At 33.2% G+C, this 22,475-nt stretch overlaps 1 protein-coding gene across 1 annotated transcript; it reads right to left on the bottom strand.

Moving 5' to 3' along the window:
* Positions 1–16,399: 16,399 nt before the first annotated feature.
* LOC142644132 (L-type lectin-domain containing receptor kinase IX.1-like) lies at positions 16,400–22,164 on the bottom strand. The gene is made up of 4 exons (XM_075818810.1): positions 22,099–22,164; positions 21,179–21,983; positions 17,652–18,461; positions 16,400–17,588 (listed from the first exon to the last, which is right to left on the bottom strand). The coding sequence occupies exons 1-4, from the start codon at positions 22,162–22,164 to the stop codon at positions 16,492–16,494; spliced, it is 2,778 nt and encodes a 925-aa protein (XP_075674925.1). The 3' UTR covers positions 16,400–16,491.
* Between the last annotated feature and the right edge of the window lie 311 nt (positions 22,165–22,475).

Genomic DNA, 22,475 nt, shown 5'->3' with positions numbered 1-22,475 from the left:
GAGAGAGAGAGAGAGAGAGAGAGAGAGAGATTTTCATTTCCACTACACACTTTGCTTTGCTCTAACTATACTCGTGTGTGTCCGTGTCCTTTCCATGAAGTTTATGGTCACCATGGCTTTTTGATCTTGATTACAGGAGGTGTTGAATATATATGTCAGATGGATTGCTGAACAAAGTCGCTCTTAATTATTACAAAACCCTAACTTTTGGATCTTGATTTCTATGATTTTATTTTGTTTTGTTTGTTTGTTTGTTTTTTTAACGGTTTAATCATGAGGTAGTTAACGGAGATTTAAGTTAAATGTGGGTAAAATGACATTTTTAAACCACATATGGCAAAGTGATTATGGGTTTGACCATAAGTGGATAAATTGTAACAAATCTTTAATTTTTGTATATTTAGGTTTTGTTATTTTCTCTTTATCAATTGAGCATATAGTCAATCAATGTAATCCAGTTTTCACAACAAAAAAAAAAAAAATTCAATTTAATCCTCTTATTACATAAGACTTTATCAATTTTAATTTACTAATAACATTAAATACTGCATGAAAGACTGATTTACAAAAATAAAAACTTTCTGTTGTTAGGAACAATAATTGTTAATGTTATTCAGTACACTCATAACATTTGTTTTTTAGGGTTTCCATTAGGCTGGACTTCTATTGTCTTAATATTTAAGCTTTCTTAAAGGTGGGGAAAAGAATGTGAAATCTACTTATATTTTTTATTTAAAAGAAAAAAAAAATTATGATCGTATAGGGATTTTTTAAACAATTTTGGTAGGAGCTTCCCTCCCCCCCCCAAACCCCCCTCTTATGGGGGCCTTATGTCCAGGTCCTGTTTGGAGGGATTTTTCTTTCTTAAACATCTATTATATGTAGCATTTACAATTACTTTAAATTAAAAAAATCTAAGCTATTATTAGGTACTTATTATCCAACTAATAAATATGAGGATTTTTTTTTTTTTGGATACAAGATAGAATTCTACTCTAACTTAATCTAAGTGTATATATGTGTGAAGCTCCCTCTTGGAGACTTGAACCCCGGCCTTTACCCCCCACACCTCATAAGCACTTTTACTTGTGGAGTGACTATCGCACCAAGGGTGTGCGGTGGTATATGAGGAAATTTTAATATAATCATAATAAGGCAACCTAATGAAAGAGTTTTTTTTTTTTTTTTTAAAAGAATGAAAGAGATAATTGGTACATTGGAAGAGCAAAGTATTACTTATTGGAAGAGCAAAGTATTACTTATTTAATAAAATGTTAATGATATTAATTAATAATATACTAATATAATAATTGTTAAAGATTGATTATAATATTAGTTTATTTTTTAGATTAAATTTAAAGAAAAAAAAAACGTAAAGAACATCAGTCAATAGCCTCACCTAATCTTAACATACAATTTTATTGTTTAACTTTATATTATAAGTGTCTTTATTTTGATGATAAAAACAATCATTAGGAGCGGATCAATGGTGGCTCTAGGAATTTTTGTTAGGGGGTCACTAAGAAACTTAAATTATACAAAATTTAAAAAAGAGACAACTTAAATATCAACATCATAAATAAAAAATAAAAAAAAACTCGCAAATATATGAAATATTACGATTTCTTTCTACTAACAAAGAGAAAAAAAATGATTGATAAGAAATATAGTGGGAATTGAAAGCATTGAGAGAGAGAGAGAGAGAGGGATGATATTTGATACAACTGTGAGCCGAGTTATTAAGAAGAACAAAATTATTGCAATTGCAAACTCAAATAGAGCAAAATTGTTGATATCGCCAATGAGAACTCATGACTATAATAACTCTCTTAGAACACGAAAAATCATATAAGCTTTTTTTTTAATAGTTAAAGATTATATTTGAGGGGACAAAATTATTTTTGAAGTAATGCTACATTTACAATATCTTCACAAAAAATCTTATCTGACAATCTATTATTGGTGAATTAAAAAGAAATATCAATAATGGGCTGCAATTAGATTTATTAAAAATTGCTTATTATGTAAGATTTGTAATAAAATTATTGTGAAAATATTGTGAATGTAACATTACTCTTATTTTTTGAACCTAAATTCATGTGATTATTAAGTTAGGGTAGTCAACATTTATACTAGGGTGGTTAGAATAGGATAGTTTAGTATAATCCTTTTTTGCAAGTTTGTGTGTGTGTGTGTGTGTGTCACACACACACACACACACACACACACACACACAGTTTTGCATGTCAGGGTGATCCTGTGACCACCCTAACTTACACATGCATGAAGTCACCCCTAGAATCGATGTCATAGGTTAAAAGTCTATAAAAAAAAATCTATTATGAGTTTTAACAACACGTGTGGTATTATTGGTTTATGAATATTCTTTTTTTTATATATATAATTTTATAATTGGAGGAGATGATATTTAAACCATAAACATCTCAATAGATAGTGTCACCAAGTTTTTTATTTATTTTTATATAAGTTATAAGGCTCTTGTAATGTGCATTAATAAAAATTAATAAAATACACCTGTCAATTACTTGATGTGTGTGCATAATAATTTCAATATCATTATATATATATATATATATATATATATATATATATATATATATATATTCTTTTCTTGGTATTTGTATATAGTTCCAACCTGTAGGTTTCAGTTAGCTCAGCTGGTAAAGTTTCTGATAGTTGTATAAGAGATTTGAGGTTCAATCCCTGTTTACACCAAAAACTGATTGGTGTCTTGGTCTGATAATAAAAAAGTTATTATCAGGAGCGAACGCTATTGGTTGAAATACTCTAAAAAAAAAAAAAAAACACAAAAGTTCAACCTTGTGTTTTAATTTTTGAAAAATATAAAAAATTAAACAGTAGAATGTTAAATACATCCCTTAACGCACTTTCTAAAAAATTATCCTTATTTCTTATATCTCCATCCTTAAGGCAGTGGAATATATCAAATTTGTGTTTTTTAAGGTATCGAGGTCCTCTTCTTTCTTTCTTTTTTTCTTTTTTTTTTTGAGAGAAAAGATGATGAGTATTTTATTAATGATAGATTGGAAAAAGACAATTACACTAGCTCTTTCCATAATCCTAGCATCCTAGTACTTTGCTCTCCTAGGCCACTTTTTGTCATGTTAATGGAGCTTTGTACACTTAAACCTAGGCCACTTAGAGTTTTCTAAACCTAGGCCACTTTTTGTCATGTTAATGGAGCTTTGTACACTTAAACCTAGGCCACTTAGAGCCATTCTTCTATTAACCATTTGGAGTTTGCTAAATCTAATGTGCTTTGGTTAGCCAATCATCTGCTTTCTTGTCACAATGGCATGATATCACCAGATCTTTTCGACTATGGTGCTTTCTTGGTAAGTAGTTATTATTTTGATGATCAATTCAACTGAAACTTTAACCTTATAGATTTATATAATAACTACTTACCAGTTACCAATGATCATCAAAATAGGGCATATATGGGATTCTGTTCACACTTCAGATTACAAAATTAAAATGTCAAAGGATTAATTTAATAGCTCAATGATACGAGGTACTTCAAAATTAAAAGTGATTAATTTAATAACATTTGCAAGCTGTAAAGGTATAAGGTTGTTTTCTTTTTAATTCTGAAGATGCCAAATTAGTTAGGATTCTGTTCACACTTCAAAGTACATGACTACAATGTACAATTAGTCATCCTTTGGACACCCTTGAGCGCCATTGAGAGAATTTGAAGTTAAAGAAAAGGGACAAATGTTGGGTTTGGTGCTTCAATGCATTGGACCCGACATGATATTGACATAAAACAAACTTTGAACAAATTTTCACATTGTATCGAATTCAATACATTGGATCACTGAACCTAAGCTGTCTAAGAAAAAAAAAAAAGACAAATAGCATACATGTGAATGAACGCCTGGAAACAGTATTCTTTAAAGTCTTTTCGATCAAGAAAAAAAAGCTGGCATACAACATACATGTGAATGCATGTCTGGAAACAGTATTCTTTAATGTTTTTTCTCAAGAAAAAAAGCTAGCATACAGCATACATGTGAATGCACGTCTGAAAACTGTATTCTCAATATTCACCCCCTCAAGCCCTAAACTTGTAGTCATTAGTAGCCCTAAACTTGTAATCATTAGTATGAGACTATGTATCCGTTTGGATACGGATTATTCAGCGTTGCGTTTTTTCTGTTGCGTTTTTCTCTTCTTCTTTTTTCTTTTTTCTGGGCACGTGTTTCGGGATGCAGAGGCTACTGTTCATACACTGCGCATGAACAGTAGCTGCAATAGTGGACCAATTTAACTGTGAACAGTGCATTGTGTACTGTTCATGGACCCACAAAATTCACTTTTCAGCAATTTTTTCATTAAAAATGGGTCTCACGGCACTATTCACATATTTAAAAATTATTTTATTACAGTTTTCAGTTTTCAGTTTCAGCAAAATAAGTTTTATCCAAATGAACCCTAAGAGTAGAGCGACCGCAAAACCTGCAACTTTAAGATGATAATAGAAAGTTTTGAGAGGATTCTGACCCCCAAAAAAAAAAATTTCAGCAAAAGGGAAAAAAAAGAAAAAGAAAAAGAAAAAGAAAAAAAGATTTGAGATTGAAAGCAAATCCGGAGGTTCTAGTTTCTAAGTATAATGCTTAATTTACCGCACATTATGGACAGCAAAAAAGTGATCACAACTACGACATTTTTGATAACCTCTTTTCTTTTATTTATTTATTTAGTTAAAAAAATAAATAAAGTGTGACTTTAGTAAATTCTAGTTTTGGTGGCTAATTAAGAATTAACAAGCATTACTTGGTCATGTTATCGGCTAACATGGGAGAATTCGAATCCCGTTAATTTTATTCGCAAGTTTAGTGGTCCAATCTCACCATCTTTGAAAATATTCCCAAAATTTTCAAAGTGGGTACGAACCTAAGATACAACAAAATAATGGCATGGAATCTTACTTTCCCAATTTTAAATTTTGTGTTTAGGTTTGAACCTTTTTGTAGAATTGTTTAGAGTTAATTAATTACGATAACTCTAGGTTATATCCTGAAATTATTTTCTTCTCTAATAAGCAATGGCTGTATTGGATCCCCCACAAATTAAAAATAAAAATAAAAACCTATAAAGAAAATGAGCTTAAGACAAAAAGAAATAGGCCCATGTTAATGAAGAACAGAACATATTACACACTAAAAACATTAAAGCCGACATATCGTTTAGAAAGTTTATGCGGCAAAGAAGCAAAACATAGGTTCCAGTAATTTAAAAATAAGACAAAAATTTTCAAGGAAAATATTGTAAGAAAAGAAAGAGAATAAATCTGAAAGGTTGTAATAAAATCTTATTAATTTTTCTTTTTCTGAGAAAATCTTATTAATTATAATTTTTTTTTTTAAAATTGAATGGATCCTAGGAATTAATTCAGCATGCTTATAGAATCATTGCGCATGCATATGCATGCGTATGTGTGTACGGAGGTAGAGAATATACCTTAATTTTTTTTTTTACTTAAAAACAATTAATGAAGGGTAGAAGGTGTACTTGATGAATTATTAAACCTAAGGAAAAATAAAAATGGGAATAATAAGTAGTATCAGATATATTAACATAACCTTCATAAAAAAAAAGAAGATATATTAACATAATTTGAGACCCTTTTATAGTGGTACTTTGAGACAAGTAATGTGTTTGAGCTTGGTGAGAGAGTGTAATTAAGTGTGTAGGTTTGTTTAAAAGTTAGTTTGTTTCTATTAAAAAAAAAAAAACACAACCCACCAAAAGACATAAGGTACGTTTACTGCTCACACTTATTTATATACATTTTAAATGGTGATTCACTTCATATCTCACCACAAACAAACCAAAGTTAGAGATGGAGATGGTATCTTCTGCACTAGCTGCTGCATTTAGCGATCTCACAAGATAATTATTGATAGAGATAGAGATAAAGATCCAGGCAATCAAAAATGGAACTGGGATTTGTATTTGAGAGGTCAAAGCATAAAAACATTTTTTTCCCACCAGTCAAGAATAAGAAATATACAACGATTCAGAAATAAATTAATACATAAAAATCCAAACTAGCATATATTCAATATTAAACATATATAAAATGATCCTTTGTATATTAAATAAAAATAAAGTCATAAAATCATAAATGATTTATTATATATTAAATAAAAATAAAGTCATAAAATGATTATAAGTTAGCTTTAAGGACCAAATTGGTCAGTTTTGAAAAGTTTTGGACATGATTGACATTAGCCCAAATCCTAGGTATGTCAATAGATTTTACCCAATTTTTTTATAATTATATGTGTGGTAGTCAAAGTAATCTAGGTAAGCAAAAAAAAAAAATTGTTGACCTCTATCTAGCGCAGCACTATAAAGTTGAAATAGTGTTTTTCACTCAATAACACCCTATAGGATTCTTCCTCAGTAGTTGTAGAACCATCTAGACTAGCCTAATAGCCTTGTTAAGTGAGATGCTAAATATATTACTACATAAGGCATTGATGAGCTTTGTGATTGTGGAACATAATGATAATTGAATTGGAAACCTCATTAGAGATTAGAAATCATCCAAAGAGGGCTTACAAAGGAAAACAGAGAGACAATGAGAGAAGTGAGAGAGAAAAAAAAAGATCAAGGAGAGAGAGAGAGAGAGAGAGAGAGAGAGAGAGAGATTGTTTTCCATTAAACAAAGGCAATTTTCCTTTGACCTATTTTTTTATACTACCAAACATCAGAAAATACGAAAAACTATATTTACATAAGATTTTCTATCAAAACAAACAAAGCATTCTTTTTTACAATTTCGCTTGATTGCACGTCCATTGAAGTTACTGCCTCAAATGATTTTTAAATGTTGTAACGTGCTATTTCTTCCAACACTCCTCTGATTTTGCTCAATCAAAATTGCTTCCTTGTACAATTCAAATTCTAGCACTTGGAACCTCAACCTAATTACAAAATAAACCCACAAATTACAAAATACAATATATTTACATGATAATTACAAGAAAATTTGGCATGAAATATGCCAACACAATAGAAACCTAACAATTAAATACAGTCATTTGAATTGAAAATTAAAAAACAAAAGGCTATTTTAGTAGCACTTAGGTGATTGTTATGTAAGTGGGAGGGTTTATTTATGTTTTGTTTTGTTTTGTTTTTTTGGTTTTTGTTTTTGTTTTTGTTTTTTTTTTTTTTTTTGTGGGAGGGTGTAAAGAATATTCATGAAATTCCTAGATTTGTGAGATGCAAAAATAGAGAAAAAATATGCGCCAAAGAAAACAATCATACAAGACTATATTTACTTTGTTTGGCAATTTGCTTACATCAATAGGGTAATAGTGATTTCACTATTCACAAGGAAAAAAAATACAAGAGGCGGCAATATAGTTTTCTCTCTCTCAAAAGAATACCACAAACCCTAATTTGAAACAATAGTATTTTCTATCTTTCATAGAGGATTCACAATGGGCTAAAAAATAGTACAATTTTTTCTATCTCAAAAGAACACCACATACGAGCGCTTTGGCTTGGGCCTATCGCCCCAAGCCTCCGCTCCATGGATTAAGCCTAGCTTAGAAAATCTTCCATTAAAAATTGTAACATTTTTATATCGGATTGGGTTAAAATCTGGACCAAACACAATTAGTTTCCAAATGGTAATAGAGGAGAGGTGGGGAGGGACCACTCCATTTTAAATTTTATATATTATACACACTACTTTAACAAAAAGTTAGGGGGCTATGGCCTTCGTTAATCGCTTCATTGGTCTAACTCTGTCTATGTAGCTAACAATCATGCTAAAAAAATTATATGTGTTTATAATAACCAAAAAGGAAGGGATATATATACACACACATGGGATATAGACTAACTATTAACTCATTTTGAGCTTTTACTTCCTAGAAATTAGAGCTATTATTTTCACCATCAATGTATAAATAGGAAAACAGGAGCGGAGTCAAGAATTTATTTGGGGATTGAATTGTTTTATTTTGTTAAGTTATGGTTTTTCACATAACTTTTATGTTGGTTTTATTCCATGACAAAAAGTGTTGTAATTGCATTAATTTATTTCCTTATAATTTGTGGGATTTATTTGTAATGGGTTTAGTCTTAAGTGATGAATATTTGATCAAGACAGCTAAAAGTCAAGTGAGGAGCACGTGTCGGAAGTTGAAAAGTTAGTGCATCACGCGAATATCTCGCAACTTGGCCAACCTCTAAGGTAATCTTTAACATCTTTCATTGATTTTAATCATTAGATTATGTTTTTGGGGGGTTTTATGTTCATAGTTGGGTTTTTTTCAAATGGGGGTTAGAAAGCTTAATTTTTGTCAATTTTTTTGTATGAGATTTGTTTTTTGTTGATTTCCTTTGGATGTTGGCCCCTTGTAGCATTTAGATCATATATTGAGGGTAGATTTCACCATGTTCATGCATTTCATCATATATAGGGTGTTAGTGTGCACGCTAGGTGTTTGATGAATTGCCTCTTAGGCATTTTCTTACTCGTTTGGACTTTGATGAGTTTAATACATTGGGGTTTTTCATGTTTTCTCATTAGGAACATGTTTGGTTTATTGGTTGTGTATTTTACACACCTTGCCCACATGTGAATTTCTCATGCCTTGTTCATGCATTGCACATAGTCACCTCATGCACACACTTTTACTACCCTTGTCATGCCTTAGTCTACATCTTGTTTCCTCATTCTTAGAATGTCATGTTTACCTTATACTTTTTAGCATTATGTTTTTAAGGTGTTTTATCTATTGTTTGAACTTCATTTCTCATTAATCTTGTACTCCTTATGCATCATTTTCTTTGTTCATATCTTCATAACTTTCCCTTATTCTTCTTGACCCCTTTGTCTATTCGTGTAAAAATGGACGAGAGTATACTAGAGAGTCTATTGGACTTGTGGAAATTCGTAGGAGGAGAAATTCCATAGAGGAGATGCATATACCAAGGGGGAGAAGACATCTTTTATGAGAAAACTTTTTTTCACTTTGTTTTACATTATGTTTGTTTTCTTATTTTTCTTTATGGTTCCTTGAGTTATTTTTAGTATCTATGCTTTGTTGTTCTCATCGCATTATGTTTATGTGTTGAATATGCATACATTCTTTATACCTTGTGCTTTATTGATTGCATGTTTAGATGATCATTGTGGCCATTTCGATATGACTGTCATGTGTTTGATCAAATTGCTCATATGTTTCACATCATGTTTACTTCATCACATTTTACTTGTTACATTATACTTGTCATTTTATTACTTGCATTACCTTGAGTGTTGTAGATGCTCATTTTTTGTAAGCCCAGTAGGAAGGAAGGCCCAAAGTCATGAGTAAAAGAGAGTAGTATGGAAATGTCATTAAGCTAAGTGGTAGGAATGATGGATAATGGGTCTATAAAGCAAATAAATGGACCCTTTGGAAGTAAGTGGGCCTAAAAGGGCCCAGAAGAAAGAATGACAACCCATGGGTTGTATGGATGTAGAAAAGTGAGAATGGGCCACGGCTATCACAGCAAGCCCAAGGCAATGTAAAGTAAATAAAGTAAGGGGTAATGGAGAACCCATGATCCCCAAGGAAAAAGTGAGAAGTACTTGGGCCAAGGAAGCCTAAAAAGTTAGTAGAAGCCCATGGGAAACACAGAATTGGAAAGGGCCAAGGATGCTCTAAGAAAGTAAGAGGGTCAATGATGTCCAAACAAAAGTAGGTGGGACAAGGGAGCCCGCGAGTGGCAAAGGGTCCAATGAGATTATTGGGCATTCTGAGAGAGAGTGAACAGAAAAGCCCAAAGAGGCCCAATAGGCCTGGGTTAAGCAAACCTCACAACAGGCATAATAGAATGATGCGGCAGGAAACAAGGGGCTGGAAACATAAGAACAGCCCACAATCCGGCAAGGCCTGCCCCCCTGAGAAAAGCAAACCATTAATACAAATTCAGGGAAAGCATCCCACGCCAAAACAAGCCAAAAACGAGCGGCAATGGTTTGACTTTCAGACTGCGGCAGACAGATGAGCAGCAGACATAATTTGAATAAGCATAGATGCAAAGCACGCGCAAGGCCCAAGCACCACCAGCCTGTACCCAGCCAATACAAGAAATGGTGAGGTCATGGGTCAGAGGTAAGGGGGTATGGTCTGGCGGTGGGGAGGGGGAAAAATCCATTTTCGTGTTTACTACTCAAGCTCTTTTGGAGGCAATGTCCTGTTAGGATGACATACTACCCAAAAGAGGCAAAGCTTAGTTGGAACCACCAAGTGCATGCCATGAGGGATAGAGAAAAGAGAGTATTTACACCATGGTAGGTAAGAGTGCCACGACGAGTAAGCAAACAAGAAAAAAAAAAAAAAAAAGCCTTCTTTGTCTGGTAAGACGGAGTGGCATTGGTTGGGTGACTGACCAGTCAGTGATGGTTGGCAAGGAAACCCACACTAGACAAAAACAGTTAAAAGCTAAAATGGTAAAAACCAAGCACGGCTGGCTCTATATAAGGAACCCTACTGTGCACGGCTAAAAGGGGGATGACAACCTCTGTGAGATAATCACTAGAATCGCTGAAACAGGGGAGTAAAAAAAAAAACAAGAAGAAAAAGAGAGAAAGAATAAAAGGAGAGTAAAAACAAAAAGAAAGAAAGGAAAGGATTAAAGGAACAGATAGGAGAAGTAAGAGAGAGCGGAGAGGACAGAATGATTGGCATGCACCAAATGAGTTAATCTCCCTCTCCCCCTCCAACTCATGCTCTCTGGTAATGAAAAATGACTTCACCCAACCCAAGTCACTTAGGCCCGCTCCTTTAAAGTAGCAAATTTCTCTCTCAAAGAGATTAGTAGCATTGAAGATGTGGTTCGCCTTCTTGATGTAGACTCTGCAGAACAGTTTAACTCGGTAGACTAACATTTATTTATTTAATATGCTTGTTGTTCTCCATTCAATACTTATTCTTTTGTTACTATTGTGTAAAAAGGGTACTCCTCATCAAGGCTCACTATTTATTTTATCTAAATTCCTATTATTGTCTTTATTATATCTGTCTGCTGTACTTAACGTAACAGTTCTGCCTACCATAAGCGTATGGTCAAGACCTGATTAACAGGGGCATTGTTTGCGCACAAACCGGACTAGGAAAGTTTGCTCTTGGACCGGTCCTAACTCCTCGATCCAAAAACCTTTGGGCCTAGTGTAGTGGCAGGCAGCCCAGCCCAACACTTGTAAAAAAAAAAAAAAGGCCCACACAAGTGTCTAATGTGTTTTGTGCAAGTGTTTCAAGAAATGGGCATTTGTGTTCCAAGTTCATCACATGTTTTAGATTTAGGGGTGAGGGAATTTTGCCATTATTCCCAAACTTAGATTTAAGTCTAGAGTCTATTATAGGGTGTTTTTGTCATGGAATAGCCAAATGGAGAGATTGTTAAGTTATGGTTTTTTACATAACATTAATGTTGGCTTTATTTTATGACAAAAGTGTTGTAAATGCATTAATTTATTTCCTTATATTTTGTAGGATTTATTTGTAATAGGTTTAGTCTTAAGTGGTGAATATTTGATCAAGGTAGCTAAAGATCACATGAGGAGATCATGCCGGAAGCTAAAGAGTTAGTGCATCTCACAAGTATTTCACGACTTGGCTAACCTGCAAGATGATTTGATAGCTGGGATTTTAAGTGTGATTTATATACCCTTCACCTATACTATATATACCCTTATTATCCTCAAAATTGTAAGGAGGCTATTTAGAAAAAAACCCTAGAAAAAGGTTTCTACAACACCCACCTTGTTAGAGAGAGCCACACATCCTCAAGAAAGAAATTCTTGTAGTCTCTTCTCCTCCCTTCTCCTATTGTTATACATTGAGAGGAGATTTGTATCTAAATACAACCCACACATATTCAGAGTACAGAGAGTGTTTTGGAGCTTGGAAGCATTAGGTATTTGCCAAAATAAATTGGTGAGACTTAGCGGATGTAATCGGACGGTATAGCGGGATCCGAGAAGTTAGTGAAGATAAGACTTCGAGTAACTAGAGCTTGGAGGGTTCAAGTACTTTGAGTAGATTAGAGTTGGAGGGTCTTTTTGTTATTCTTGTGGTCCAACTTATTCACTAGTAGATTATTTCAATTTGGAGGGTTGCAGAGAGGTTTTTTGCTAAGTTCTTCAGTTTCTTCTTCGATAACACATTACCGTGTTATCTTGGGTTTACTATTCTTTTACCCACTGCCCTTTCTATTTTAGCATTGCACTTATTTGTTGATCCATGCAATTGTTGAATGCTTCGATTGTTTAATTTGTTAATCACGTATATTTTGCATTAAGTGTGTTAAGCATAAAATTAATCAAGCTATAATTAAAATTGGGAGTCTAAACAAGCAATAATAGTTTTACACTATTTGAACTTTCATATTCATATATTTCTAGTCAAGAATAACTAAAACCACATATATTTGTGTAAAAAAAAAAAAAAAAATTCTAATACCAACGAAACTCATAATTTGTAAACATAAATTATTAACTCTAATATAGATATCTATACAAGATAATTTTTTTGATAGAACTAACCAACTTCCTAAACGCTAATGAGTATACTAAATTATCTAATTTTCTATAGACATATACAAAATAAATACATAAATTAAGAACTTAGCACATCTTCAATCAAAGTTTTTTATTTTTTTATTTTTATTTAGAGAGTTTAAAATTATGACGTTCACTCTTGATGATAGCTATTTATTATCAGACCAAGTCACCAATCATTTTTTAGTGTAGGCAGAGATTGAACCTCAGATCTTTTATTCAATTTTTAGAGACTTTACTAGTTGAGTTAACTGGAACTCACTTTTCAATCAAAGTTATGTTCAATGAATTATGTTCAATGATGATTTTTAATATAATAAGCTTTATCATATTATTTCCATGGTGAAACTCTTAACAAATTTCTTTTCAATATAAATTATCAAATTGCTAAAAAAAAAATTAAAAAAAAAAAAAAAAACTCTATATCTATGGGAGAGTGTCATTAATTTAGTCCATAATTAAGGTTGGAATATCTTTATTAAAAATGGATATTTTGTTAAGAAAGTCATATATAAATTTATTTGTCACAATTATATATAGAAACTTTAAGGAGGAAGTGTCATTTATAGTTTTATTCAAATTTTTGGAAGGAGTTTTATTTCAATAAATCTAGAGGTTAATATAATTTACAATTTAATCAAATATTGTTGCACTGTCTATAAATGAGTAAAGCTTAGTAGGTAGAAATTTTAATTAAATTTGGAGGAATGGAAGGTATAAATAAGGACTATTCAAACTCGTACCAAGTCCTTGTCTCCTTGATATTTAAAAAAGTTTAATGATGGCAATTGGAGTATGAATAAGACTACTATGAAATCAAAGTCTTTTTTTCTATTATTTAATATATTCAATGATGTTTTTGGAACATGCGAATTAAGACATGGACACACAAATCCTAATGTAAAGAATGACCATCTCATGGTCTTTATGTTTCTCCATATTTCATCGGAAATTGCAAGTGTCAACTTTCAACCCCATGAAAGAAAAAGAAAAAGAAAAAGGAAAAGGAAAGAAAGAAAGTGACTGAGAATAATATGATGTATATTTAATTTGTATTATTAGCAAGGGAGTCAATTTCGTACCGAAGATTGTATCAGTTTGACTAGTGGAACGACATATTTCAGTATCAGTCAATACAAGTGTACTGTTTTGGATTTACCGCTATTTTTTATATTTATAAATATATCTATTATAATAAAAATAAAAGTTTACCATAAAATATTACCTCAATTTAGAACAAATTATTCATAACTTTAGATTTTAGACTTTATATAGCATACTAAGAAAATAAATAATCCTAATAAGTTAATTAAATAAGTTACCATTCTGCCCTTACCAAAATTAAAAATTACAAAAAAAAAAAAAGCTTATATCTATACTAGTCGGTACACCTGGTACCGGCCAAAATGTCCGAATTCGGCCGGTATTTAAATTGGTAAGAAACGTTAATATTTTGGTATCAATGCACGTATTGGTATAATACATATTGACAGGTACGGTACTGTATCAACCACTTTGATTATCAGGACGGTAACATGGTAGTTGTTTCCCGCTTGTTTTTATTTTAATATATGTTTTATATTCTCTAAGAAGAAAAATTATATGTTCTATATATTAAAAAAAAAATTCAGCCTTTTTTTTTTAATCTTTTAATTTTTAATTTTTATGATAAGAGGTCATAATTTAAAGAAAGCGATTTGTTCATCCGGCAAGTTTCCACAACTTACTGAAATTAGAGTATTATATTAGACAACACCAATACATATGAAAAATTAAGAAAGCTTTTATTGATAAATTGTGAAAAATGGAAGCAAATAAGAGAAAGGATGATACAGATTTCTAATCTGATTGAAACCCTTTATCCTTAATTTTTTCAAAAGAAAATGCTAGAATTTTGAATTATTTTACAAATTGTTGATGTGATGAGTAATTATTGCAAGATAAAAAAGCGATGATAGTGGTAAGTCTAAATGAAAACTAATAAGAACTTGTCACATTAATGGTTTGTAAAATTGTTGTAAAAAAAAGCTTAGGTTAGATTGACCATGTAGTAAAGGTGAAGGGATAGTGTTTGTCAACAAGATCTCGAATGGCATATCTTAAGTTGATGCATTTATCAGTGTTGTGACCAGTCATCTAATCATACTGACATATTGATTAACATCATGGTTTCTTGGCAAAGGGTTTGGCGTGAGTCTTGATTCCAATAGGCTCAATAACCCTTTGACTTCGAGTTGTTTAAAAACCTTGTCCAAAGGCATATATAGCTTATCAAACTTCCTTTATGGCTTAGGACATCTATGCAGACAGACGTGATCGAATGAACCGTATTGGCTTTGTTGCTTTGTTGGATGCCATGGTTTTCTTCTTTCTCATTTAGGCCCACATGCTAATGCTGGGGCATTTCTTCAAATCTAGGTGAATCATGCAGTCTTTTAGAAGGTAGAGATCATTGTCTGATTAACCAGGTTGATTAGCAAAGCTATATGTTGGGCTTGATGATGAAGTCAAGGTTGAGCTTGTAGTATATTTGGTCTTAGTGAAAGGGTGACTGTTTAAGGGTATGGACAGTGGGCTTACGGAGTGGGTTATGGAATTAACATTTTGTGGGTTAGTTGAGGCTAGACTAAGCTAGGAGAGAGAGGGAATGGACTTAGATGTTGGGTTTGGAGAGTTTGGGCTAAGGTGTGGACTTTACTCTTGGGCAAATCCTCTGACTAGTGAATACGAGGTTTGAATTTTGAATTTTTGATGGGGTATGCGCACCTACGAACTATATGTAAAGTTGAAGGAAAAATGACAGTAAATATTTTGTGACTTTGACAAAGCGTGATCCTACACCATTTTGTCTCTTTCGAATTCTTTGATTACAAGGGCCTCAAGAGTTAGATTTAGGCTATTACCCTATTTGCTGGTTTCAGGTCTTAAGATATCTTTCAAGCATGCTCATAAGAATTGAACTTGGGCCTTCACCCTATTCAATTTTAGACTCTATAAACCAGTGTTCAAACATGTGCCGAGTGTTCGACTTTGGCCTTAAGCAAGCAAGGGTTAAAACAACCGCACACAACGGCCTAACACAAGTAAATATGAATGAGAAATGCTTTCACAACATGTTATTAGTTGTTATTGGGTATTACTAGTGGACAAAAAATAATTTTAATGGTGAATTCAAATTAAAATTTGTAACAATCTACTATTTATGATTTTTTTTTTATAAGTATTAAAAAAATATTGTAAATATAATACTTCTTAACGTGAATACATTGATAAGCTATGATTATGGAATGATCTAAATAAGCCATTATATAAAGGTGAAGAGTAGGCTAAACATTAATTCCAGCTACATAAAGACATAATATACCTCCCAAACCGTGTGTGATGGGCTGATGAGCACCTGTTGGTCAAATGGTACTGCTAGTCCCGTCATATACACACTCGAAGGACCAAGGGTATTGTCCATGAGTTGGTAGGCTCACTAAGGATACATTGGTTTAAGGGAGACCACGATATCAGGCTAGCTACTATTACGGTTTTCGAGCTAATCATGCAATAGCTAGTTGCAATTGACACGTAAGCCATAGATGCTCATGCAAATAACAGTTATCAAAGCAAACAAAGACTGAATCTATTTGCTGCTTTCTGATAATGTAGTACTTTTTCTAAACCGTATAGGATTGTATACTTGTATGATATTAGTTAGTTCAACAGCTACAAGGAAGCATATAAGAATCCATTTAAATATCGAAATCCACAAATATATTTATATCATTCAACAATGGAAAGCGTTGCATCATAGTAACATAAATAAGGTAAAAAAAAACAAAACAAAACAAAATTACATCCTTAAAATGAGACCGCGGACTAGCTTACCGGCCAATATTAATAGATGAAAAAGACACAAGGGGCGCAGCTATACTACTAGCTGGAGGGACAGCAGGTACATGAACATCATAGTTGGCAACTGGCATCTTCTTCGCAAGATTTGGCAATGGAGCTTCAAAATTGAGAACCTGTATGGCTTCCCTTATGGATGGCCTCATGCTTTGATCTGGATGAGCACACCACAGTCCAGTAATCAATAAACACTCCATCTGTTTCATGTCAAACTCCATACTTAATCTCCTGTTAGCCATATCATGAGGCCTTTCATTTCCGTATGACTCCCAAACCAAAGCAACCAATGGAACATGAGGACCCTCGAATTCGGGTTCTGTTGATCTTTTTCCACATGCTATTTCTAGTGCTACCACACCAAAGCTAAAGACATCTAACCCTTTTGTGGCCTTGCGCGAGCTTATGTATTCAGGTGCCATGTAACCAAAAGTTCCAGCTAACCCGGTTGTCTTGATGCCTAGCTTTTCATCCATAAGCCTCGCTAGACCAAAGTCCCCAAGCTTTGCATTGAAATCTGAATCCAACATTATGTTGCTTGATTTAATATCTCTATGCACCACATATTGTCCTGAGTCTTCATGTAGATAAAGCAATGCAGAGGCAAGATTAAGGGTTATTTTATACCTTGTTGCCCAGTCAAGCATTGTTCTATCTCCAAAAAGGTGAAAATCAAGGCTACCATGAGGCATGAACTCATAGACAAGAAGGAGATCACCAAATTCATGGCACCAACCAATTAATTGTACCAGATTTTTATGTGTCAGCCTACTTATGATTTTTACCTCTGATATGTATTCTTTTTTTCCTTGATTGGAGCGTTTAGAAACCTTTTTAACTGCAACAAATTCATGCAGATCACTCAAAAAGCCTTTATAAACCCCTCCAAACCCTCCTTCCCCAAGTTTGCCATCTTCAGCAAAGTTGTTTGTGGCCCGAACTAGTTCATCATAAGAAAACCTCTTAGGTCCCGTACCATGTTCGATTTCACGTTCCATGGAAGAGTCACCATTATTTACACCGTCCTTCGCTTTTTCTCTGCTCCTCCTCCAAACAAATACCAAAATTAAAACTATCCCACAAGCTGAAAAAATTCCACCAATTACACTACCAATTATTAATCCTCTTCGGGAACCTTCTGATGAAAAATTTGTTTCAAACTCCCATGAAAGAATGTCATGCATCTCAAAATAGAAAGCAGATCCAGCTGAAAAGCCAATGGATACCCATTCAGGCAGAAATGCTGTTAGATTAATAGTGTGTGAAAGATTAGCATTCCCACCAAGAAATGGGCTGTCAGGGAAAGTCCATGATACACTCAAATTGTTTTTTTTAGAATCATAACTGATCCTTACATCAATTCTAGATGCATTTTTCATACTTCGGCTCAAATCCGTGCTTACAGCTGACTTGATGGAGTTGATGTTGATACCAACATGTTCACTATCAGTTTCATCCCATGTATTATTATAGGTGTCAAACTCAACAGCAACTAATTGTTTCGTGTGTATAGTGAAATCATCACATTTGCTAACAAGTGCAAGGCATCCTCCTCCAGCATCATTTGGAAGATGAGAACCATTTGGTGCAAGGAAAAATGTAAGCCCATCTTGGCCTGGTGAAGTAATTGTTGATATTTTGAATGAAAAATGAGTAGTGAAGTCTGTGGATTTACCTGTAATCGGATCGAAAAGCTGCATATCTTCAAAATATGTAGCTCGGCCCGCTGCGGTATTGTTAGTGGAGTAACTTGTGAGTGCAAGAATTCCATTCTGGATGGAGGCAGTACCATTTAATTTTAACCTGCCATCTTGTTTAAAATCAGGGAACTTGAATGATAGAGCATGATTTAAAGGAAGATGGAATAGCAAGTAACAAACAAAGAGCCAGTGATAGAAAGAAAGAGTTCTAAGGTTGATGAGATCCATATTAGGTAGGAAATGCACTGGCAGTATTCGAAGTATAAAGGAAGTTAAAACAGTGTATAAAATATGAGACGCGAGACTATTTTTAAGTAGTTGCTAGCTTCATGTTATATAGGGAAAGTTATTGTCAGCTTCCTTTTTTCTTTTCAGCTTATAAATCGGTAAAAGGATTGTCCAGACTCTATGTGTTTTCTCAACTTTGAACTTGTCCAAGTTCAAGTTAGATGGTGCCCTGTTATGCTGGAAATTGATATTTGCTTAATGATAAACGGCTTTGCAGAATAGTCTGAGAAGACTTATTCATTAGTTCCATTCTTTGCATTATGGACATTGAAGTTGAGGGGATTAAAAGTAATTGAAAATAAATTTTAGTTAAAGCTTTGTCATAAATTTTAAGTAAAGCCTACGTAGAAATCAAACAAATAATCATGTATATTTAAGATAGAGATATAGCTGGGTACCATGCTATAGACTTTCCCAAATGCTGAAATGCATGCTAAATTTTTCCTAGTTTGACAATATGCACACTATAATTTGGACATAAGCTGCCTCTTGAGTCTTGAGTCTTGACTGGGTACTAGATATATAGAAGAATAGAAGTCTTTTCATAGTGTGAGATGGCCCATCCTTAATTGAGACTGTACGAACACGTTTTTTAAACCACCCCTTGACCATTTTATGGCTATTTATTTTTTGGGGTCAGTGTATCTGTTATGGCCTTGCTGCCCTGTCGTTTGATTTGGTTTATTTTGATGAAGTAGCCAAGAAAAAAAAAACACTAACATGAAAAATGAAAATCAGAGTTTTCAAAACGTTTAAATTTAAACGTTTTGTTCAATGTCAGAATGTGACTTTTCAAAACGTTTAAATTTAAATGTCAGAATGTGACTTTTCAACAATGGAGCAAGGCGAGAATGTAACTTTTGGATATTCAGGCAATTGATTATGAATCTTTGATTCTACAAAGAAAAATTCAAATGCTGCAATAAGTGAATTTCTGCAATATTAGTCTCCACGAATATTATACAAGAGAAGGAAAAAATAAAAAGACTTGTTCATTAGAAGTTTATAGACAGTGTTCTTTTAATTTCAAGGGCTGATTCTGTTGGCCTCATTAAACAGGAATAAAATGTACAGAAGTGAGCTGGAAGAGGAAGTGATTTTCTTTTATAAACGAGTGGAAGATGTTATGAGAGAGAGAGAGAGAGTGCGAGAATGTCAAGAATTTAATTAAAATGGACTGACATAACAAATAATAATTTGAGATATATAATTATAATTTTCTCTCTTGAAATTTGAAAAAATGATACTTTCATCATTTTTATATTCGGTTGACTTAACTTTGTTAAATTAATATTAAAAAAGTTTATAAAAAAAAAATTAAAATGTTATGTACTATTTCGTCCTTTGCTTAATAGTGGGCTTCAAAAATTATCCTCCATTTCGTAATTAAAATTCATTATTTTAAATTTTTAATTAAAGTGTATTTTAAAATTTGAAGTATGAATTTTACTTATTATTATTATTTATTACTTTTTTTTTCAATTGGTTATGGAAACATTTACTATTGTAAGTGTTTTGGTGCTTGATAAATTTTACATTTTTATTTTAAATTTATTCGTTTTATTTTTACTAACCATGGTTAAACTTATGTAAGGAAATTCACGTAAAAATTAAAAATATTTCGTTACTTTGAAAATAATCTAAAGGCCATGTCATTAATGTGTGCAAATATTATAAATTTTTTAGAAATTGATGGATTCTTCAGCATCAATAAACGAGCCTCTCCTTTCTATATATGCCAATAGGCTCATGAATAATATTATGAACAGTATTTTTAGTTTAGTGAGTTGCCTTTTTTTTTTTTAATTTATTTTTAAGGATCTTTATATGTTTACTTTGTACTTGTCATGTGAGCTTACATTGTATACAAAAAAAAAGTGGTAAATATTATAAACATTTGCAAAAAAAAAAAAAAAAAAAAAAAAAAAAATTTTAAAAATTTTGAAAATGTGTACAACATTTGCCAATTTTTATGTGTTTACAATATAAATTTACATTGTAAGTATACTGTATATTTCTATATATAAAAAGAGTGAATAAGAAAAACTACAGTAGTTTTAGTTTGTTCAATTTTCACTGTTTTGCTGGCTTTTTTTTTTTTTTTTTTTTTTGTGAATGTAGTAGATTTGCTATATTATTTTTAGTTTGTCCAATTTACGTTGTTTCACATTATAGTAAAATATTAACACCACAAATTGGCACAATATATTCACAATTGTTGAGATGTTAATTCATTATAGGTCAAAATAAAATAATAAAATATCATATTAGAATCAACCACAACTAAAAATAAAAGTATTGTTAAAAAGAACTGCTACATCTACAATTATTTTCACAACATTTTCATAACAAATCAAATGTGGTAAATTGTTATTGGTTCTAATTTAAACTTATCAATGAAACTACTTTTTTGTCCACCAATAACAACCTGTAGTAACCTACTATTTATGATTTATTGCGAAAATGTCATGGACATAACATTTTTTTTGTTTGAAAAATGTTAAGACATCTTGATATCGTCACAATATTTTCAAAACTGCTAAACTGTCAATTCTTTACAAGTTAAAATAAAATATAACAAAATTATAAAGATATTATAAAAATGTTGCGTCATTCTGTTGTGTTTTTAGAGATTTTTTATTGGTTTAATTAACTTTGTTGAGCCAAAATTCACTATTCCATAGAAGAGTGGTTCGAGCGATAGTCCCAACAAGGCTTATGTGCTTAGGCTTAGCTTCGGATGAGGTTTGGACTTGTTTTCCTTTGTCCTTTGCCATTGGTGGAGGAGCATTTAACTCGGTATCCTTGCTTAGGTGCTTCTTGGCTTCATCACCTTGCTCCTTCTCTTTATCGGAACCAGCAGGTTCTTTAGGAGTTGGAGTAGGTTCTTGAATGGTGGATGGCTGTGTTGAAGGCACTATCTCGGGGGTAGTTGAGACAGGAGGAAGTTCTTCAAACACTTGGATGTCCTGCGGAATCCAAACATTCTCAGGTTTCCTCAATTCAGAAGTTGTGGGGATTCCTGCCACGTTTAGGGCTTCTGCCCAAACTTGTTGGCAATACTCCCTACACAACTCTACCAACTCCTCTGTCAGTCGGGTTTCTGTCGCCTCTACCCCTTCATTGTAAGAAGCCTTCTTGATAGCCTCTATGGTCTCCCTGAGGGTACGGACCTCTTCTTTTGCTCGAGCAAGCTCTTCCCTTAACTCTGAATTTTCTTGTTGAGCTTTGGATAGGTCTTTGTCCTTTTGGCGCAGCAATTTACGTTGCCCCTCCACTTGAGTCTTGGTCGTTTTGAGGCTGACCTCGGCACCATTTCTTTCTCTCTTCTCATCTGCCAACTTCTTGGTCAGATCCTCGTTGTTCGCTATGGCACGGCCTAAAGCATTCTCGGTCTCAACCCTAATTTGGAGCTCGGTCACGGCCTGTTTCCGAGAATCCTCCACCCATTTCATAGCAACAAAAACTTCTTGGATGACCTACGTTGAAATGTCGAACAAGCGCATTATCACTGAAACAAGTTAGAGATATATGAAAGACGTTATACAGGAAGATAATAAAACAGTGAGATAGAAGTAATTGGAGGATACATACCAAACCTAAGTCTCTTTTTAAAGAGAGGAAAATGTGGGGTTGGGTCAACTTCCCCAAAGCCTCCATGTCTTTTGGTAAAAGAAGGGGTTGTTCCAGAGCCTCGACGAGGTGGTGAGCGTGTCCTTACTGGAACGCACTGATGCTGGAGTGGCTGGGAATTGGAGCCTCATCTAGTTGCAACGCAGGAGACCAATTGGCATGCGCACGGCGCACCTCGGCCTGGTCATGGCTTTCCCCACTTTCTACAGAAGGAGCGCGTGTTCTTCCTTTCACAACTTCTTGTTGTTGTTGTTGTTGCTTCAGCTTTTTCTGTCGTGCCATTTCTGCCTCCTCGGCCTCGTTTTTCCTTTTCTTTTTGGGGTCGGAGGTTGGAATCT

This window comes from Castanea sativa, chromosome 7 (assembly GCF_040712315.1).
Source record: "Castanea sativa cultivar Marrone di Chiusa Pesio chromosome 7, ASM4071231v1".
Classification (NCBI taxonomy): domain Eukaryota; kingdom Viridiplantae; phylum Streptophyta; class Magnoliopsida; order Fagales; family Fagaceae; genus Castanea; species Castanea sativa.
The sequence above is the reverse complement of the archived record's forward strand: the minus strand, read 5'-3'. Positions and strand labels throughout refer to the sequence as shown.

What these genes read in the sequence shown, in the direction of transcription:
- LOC142644132 (XM_075818810.1), bottom strand. Translation starts at nt 22,164, where the DNA reads ATGGAGGCTTTGGGGAAGTTGACCCAACCCCACATTTTCCTCTCTTTA. An exon ending in TAAAAAGAGACTTAGGTTTG is followed by an intron (nt 21,984 to 22,098) that starts GTATGTATCCTC and finishes ATTTCAACGTAG; the next exon opens with GTCATCCAAGAAGTTTTTGT. An exon ending in AACCACTCTTCTATGGAATA is followed by an intron (nt 18,462 to 21,178) that starts GTGAATTTTGGC and finishes GAATACTGCCAG; the next exon opens with TGCATTTCCTACCTAATATG.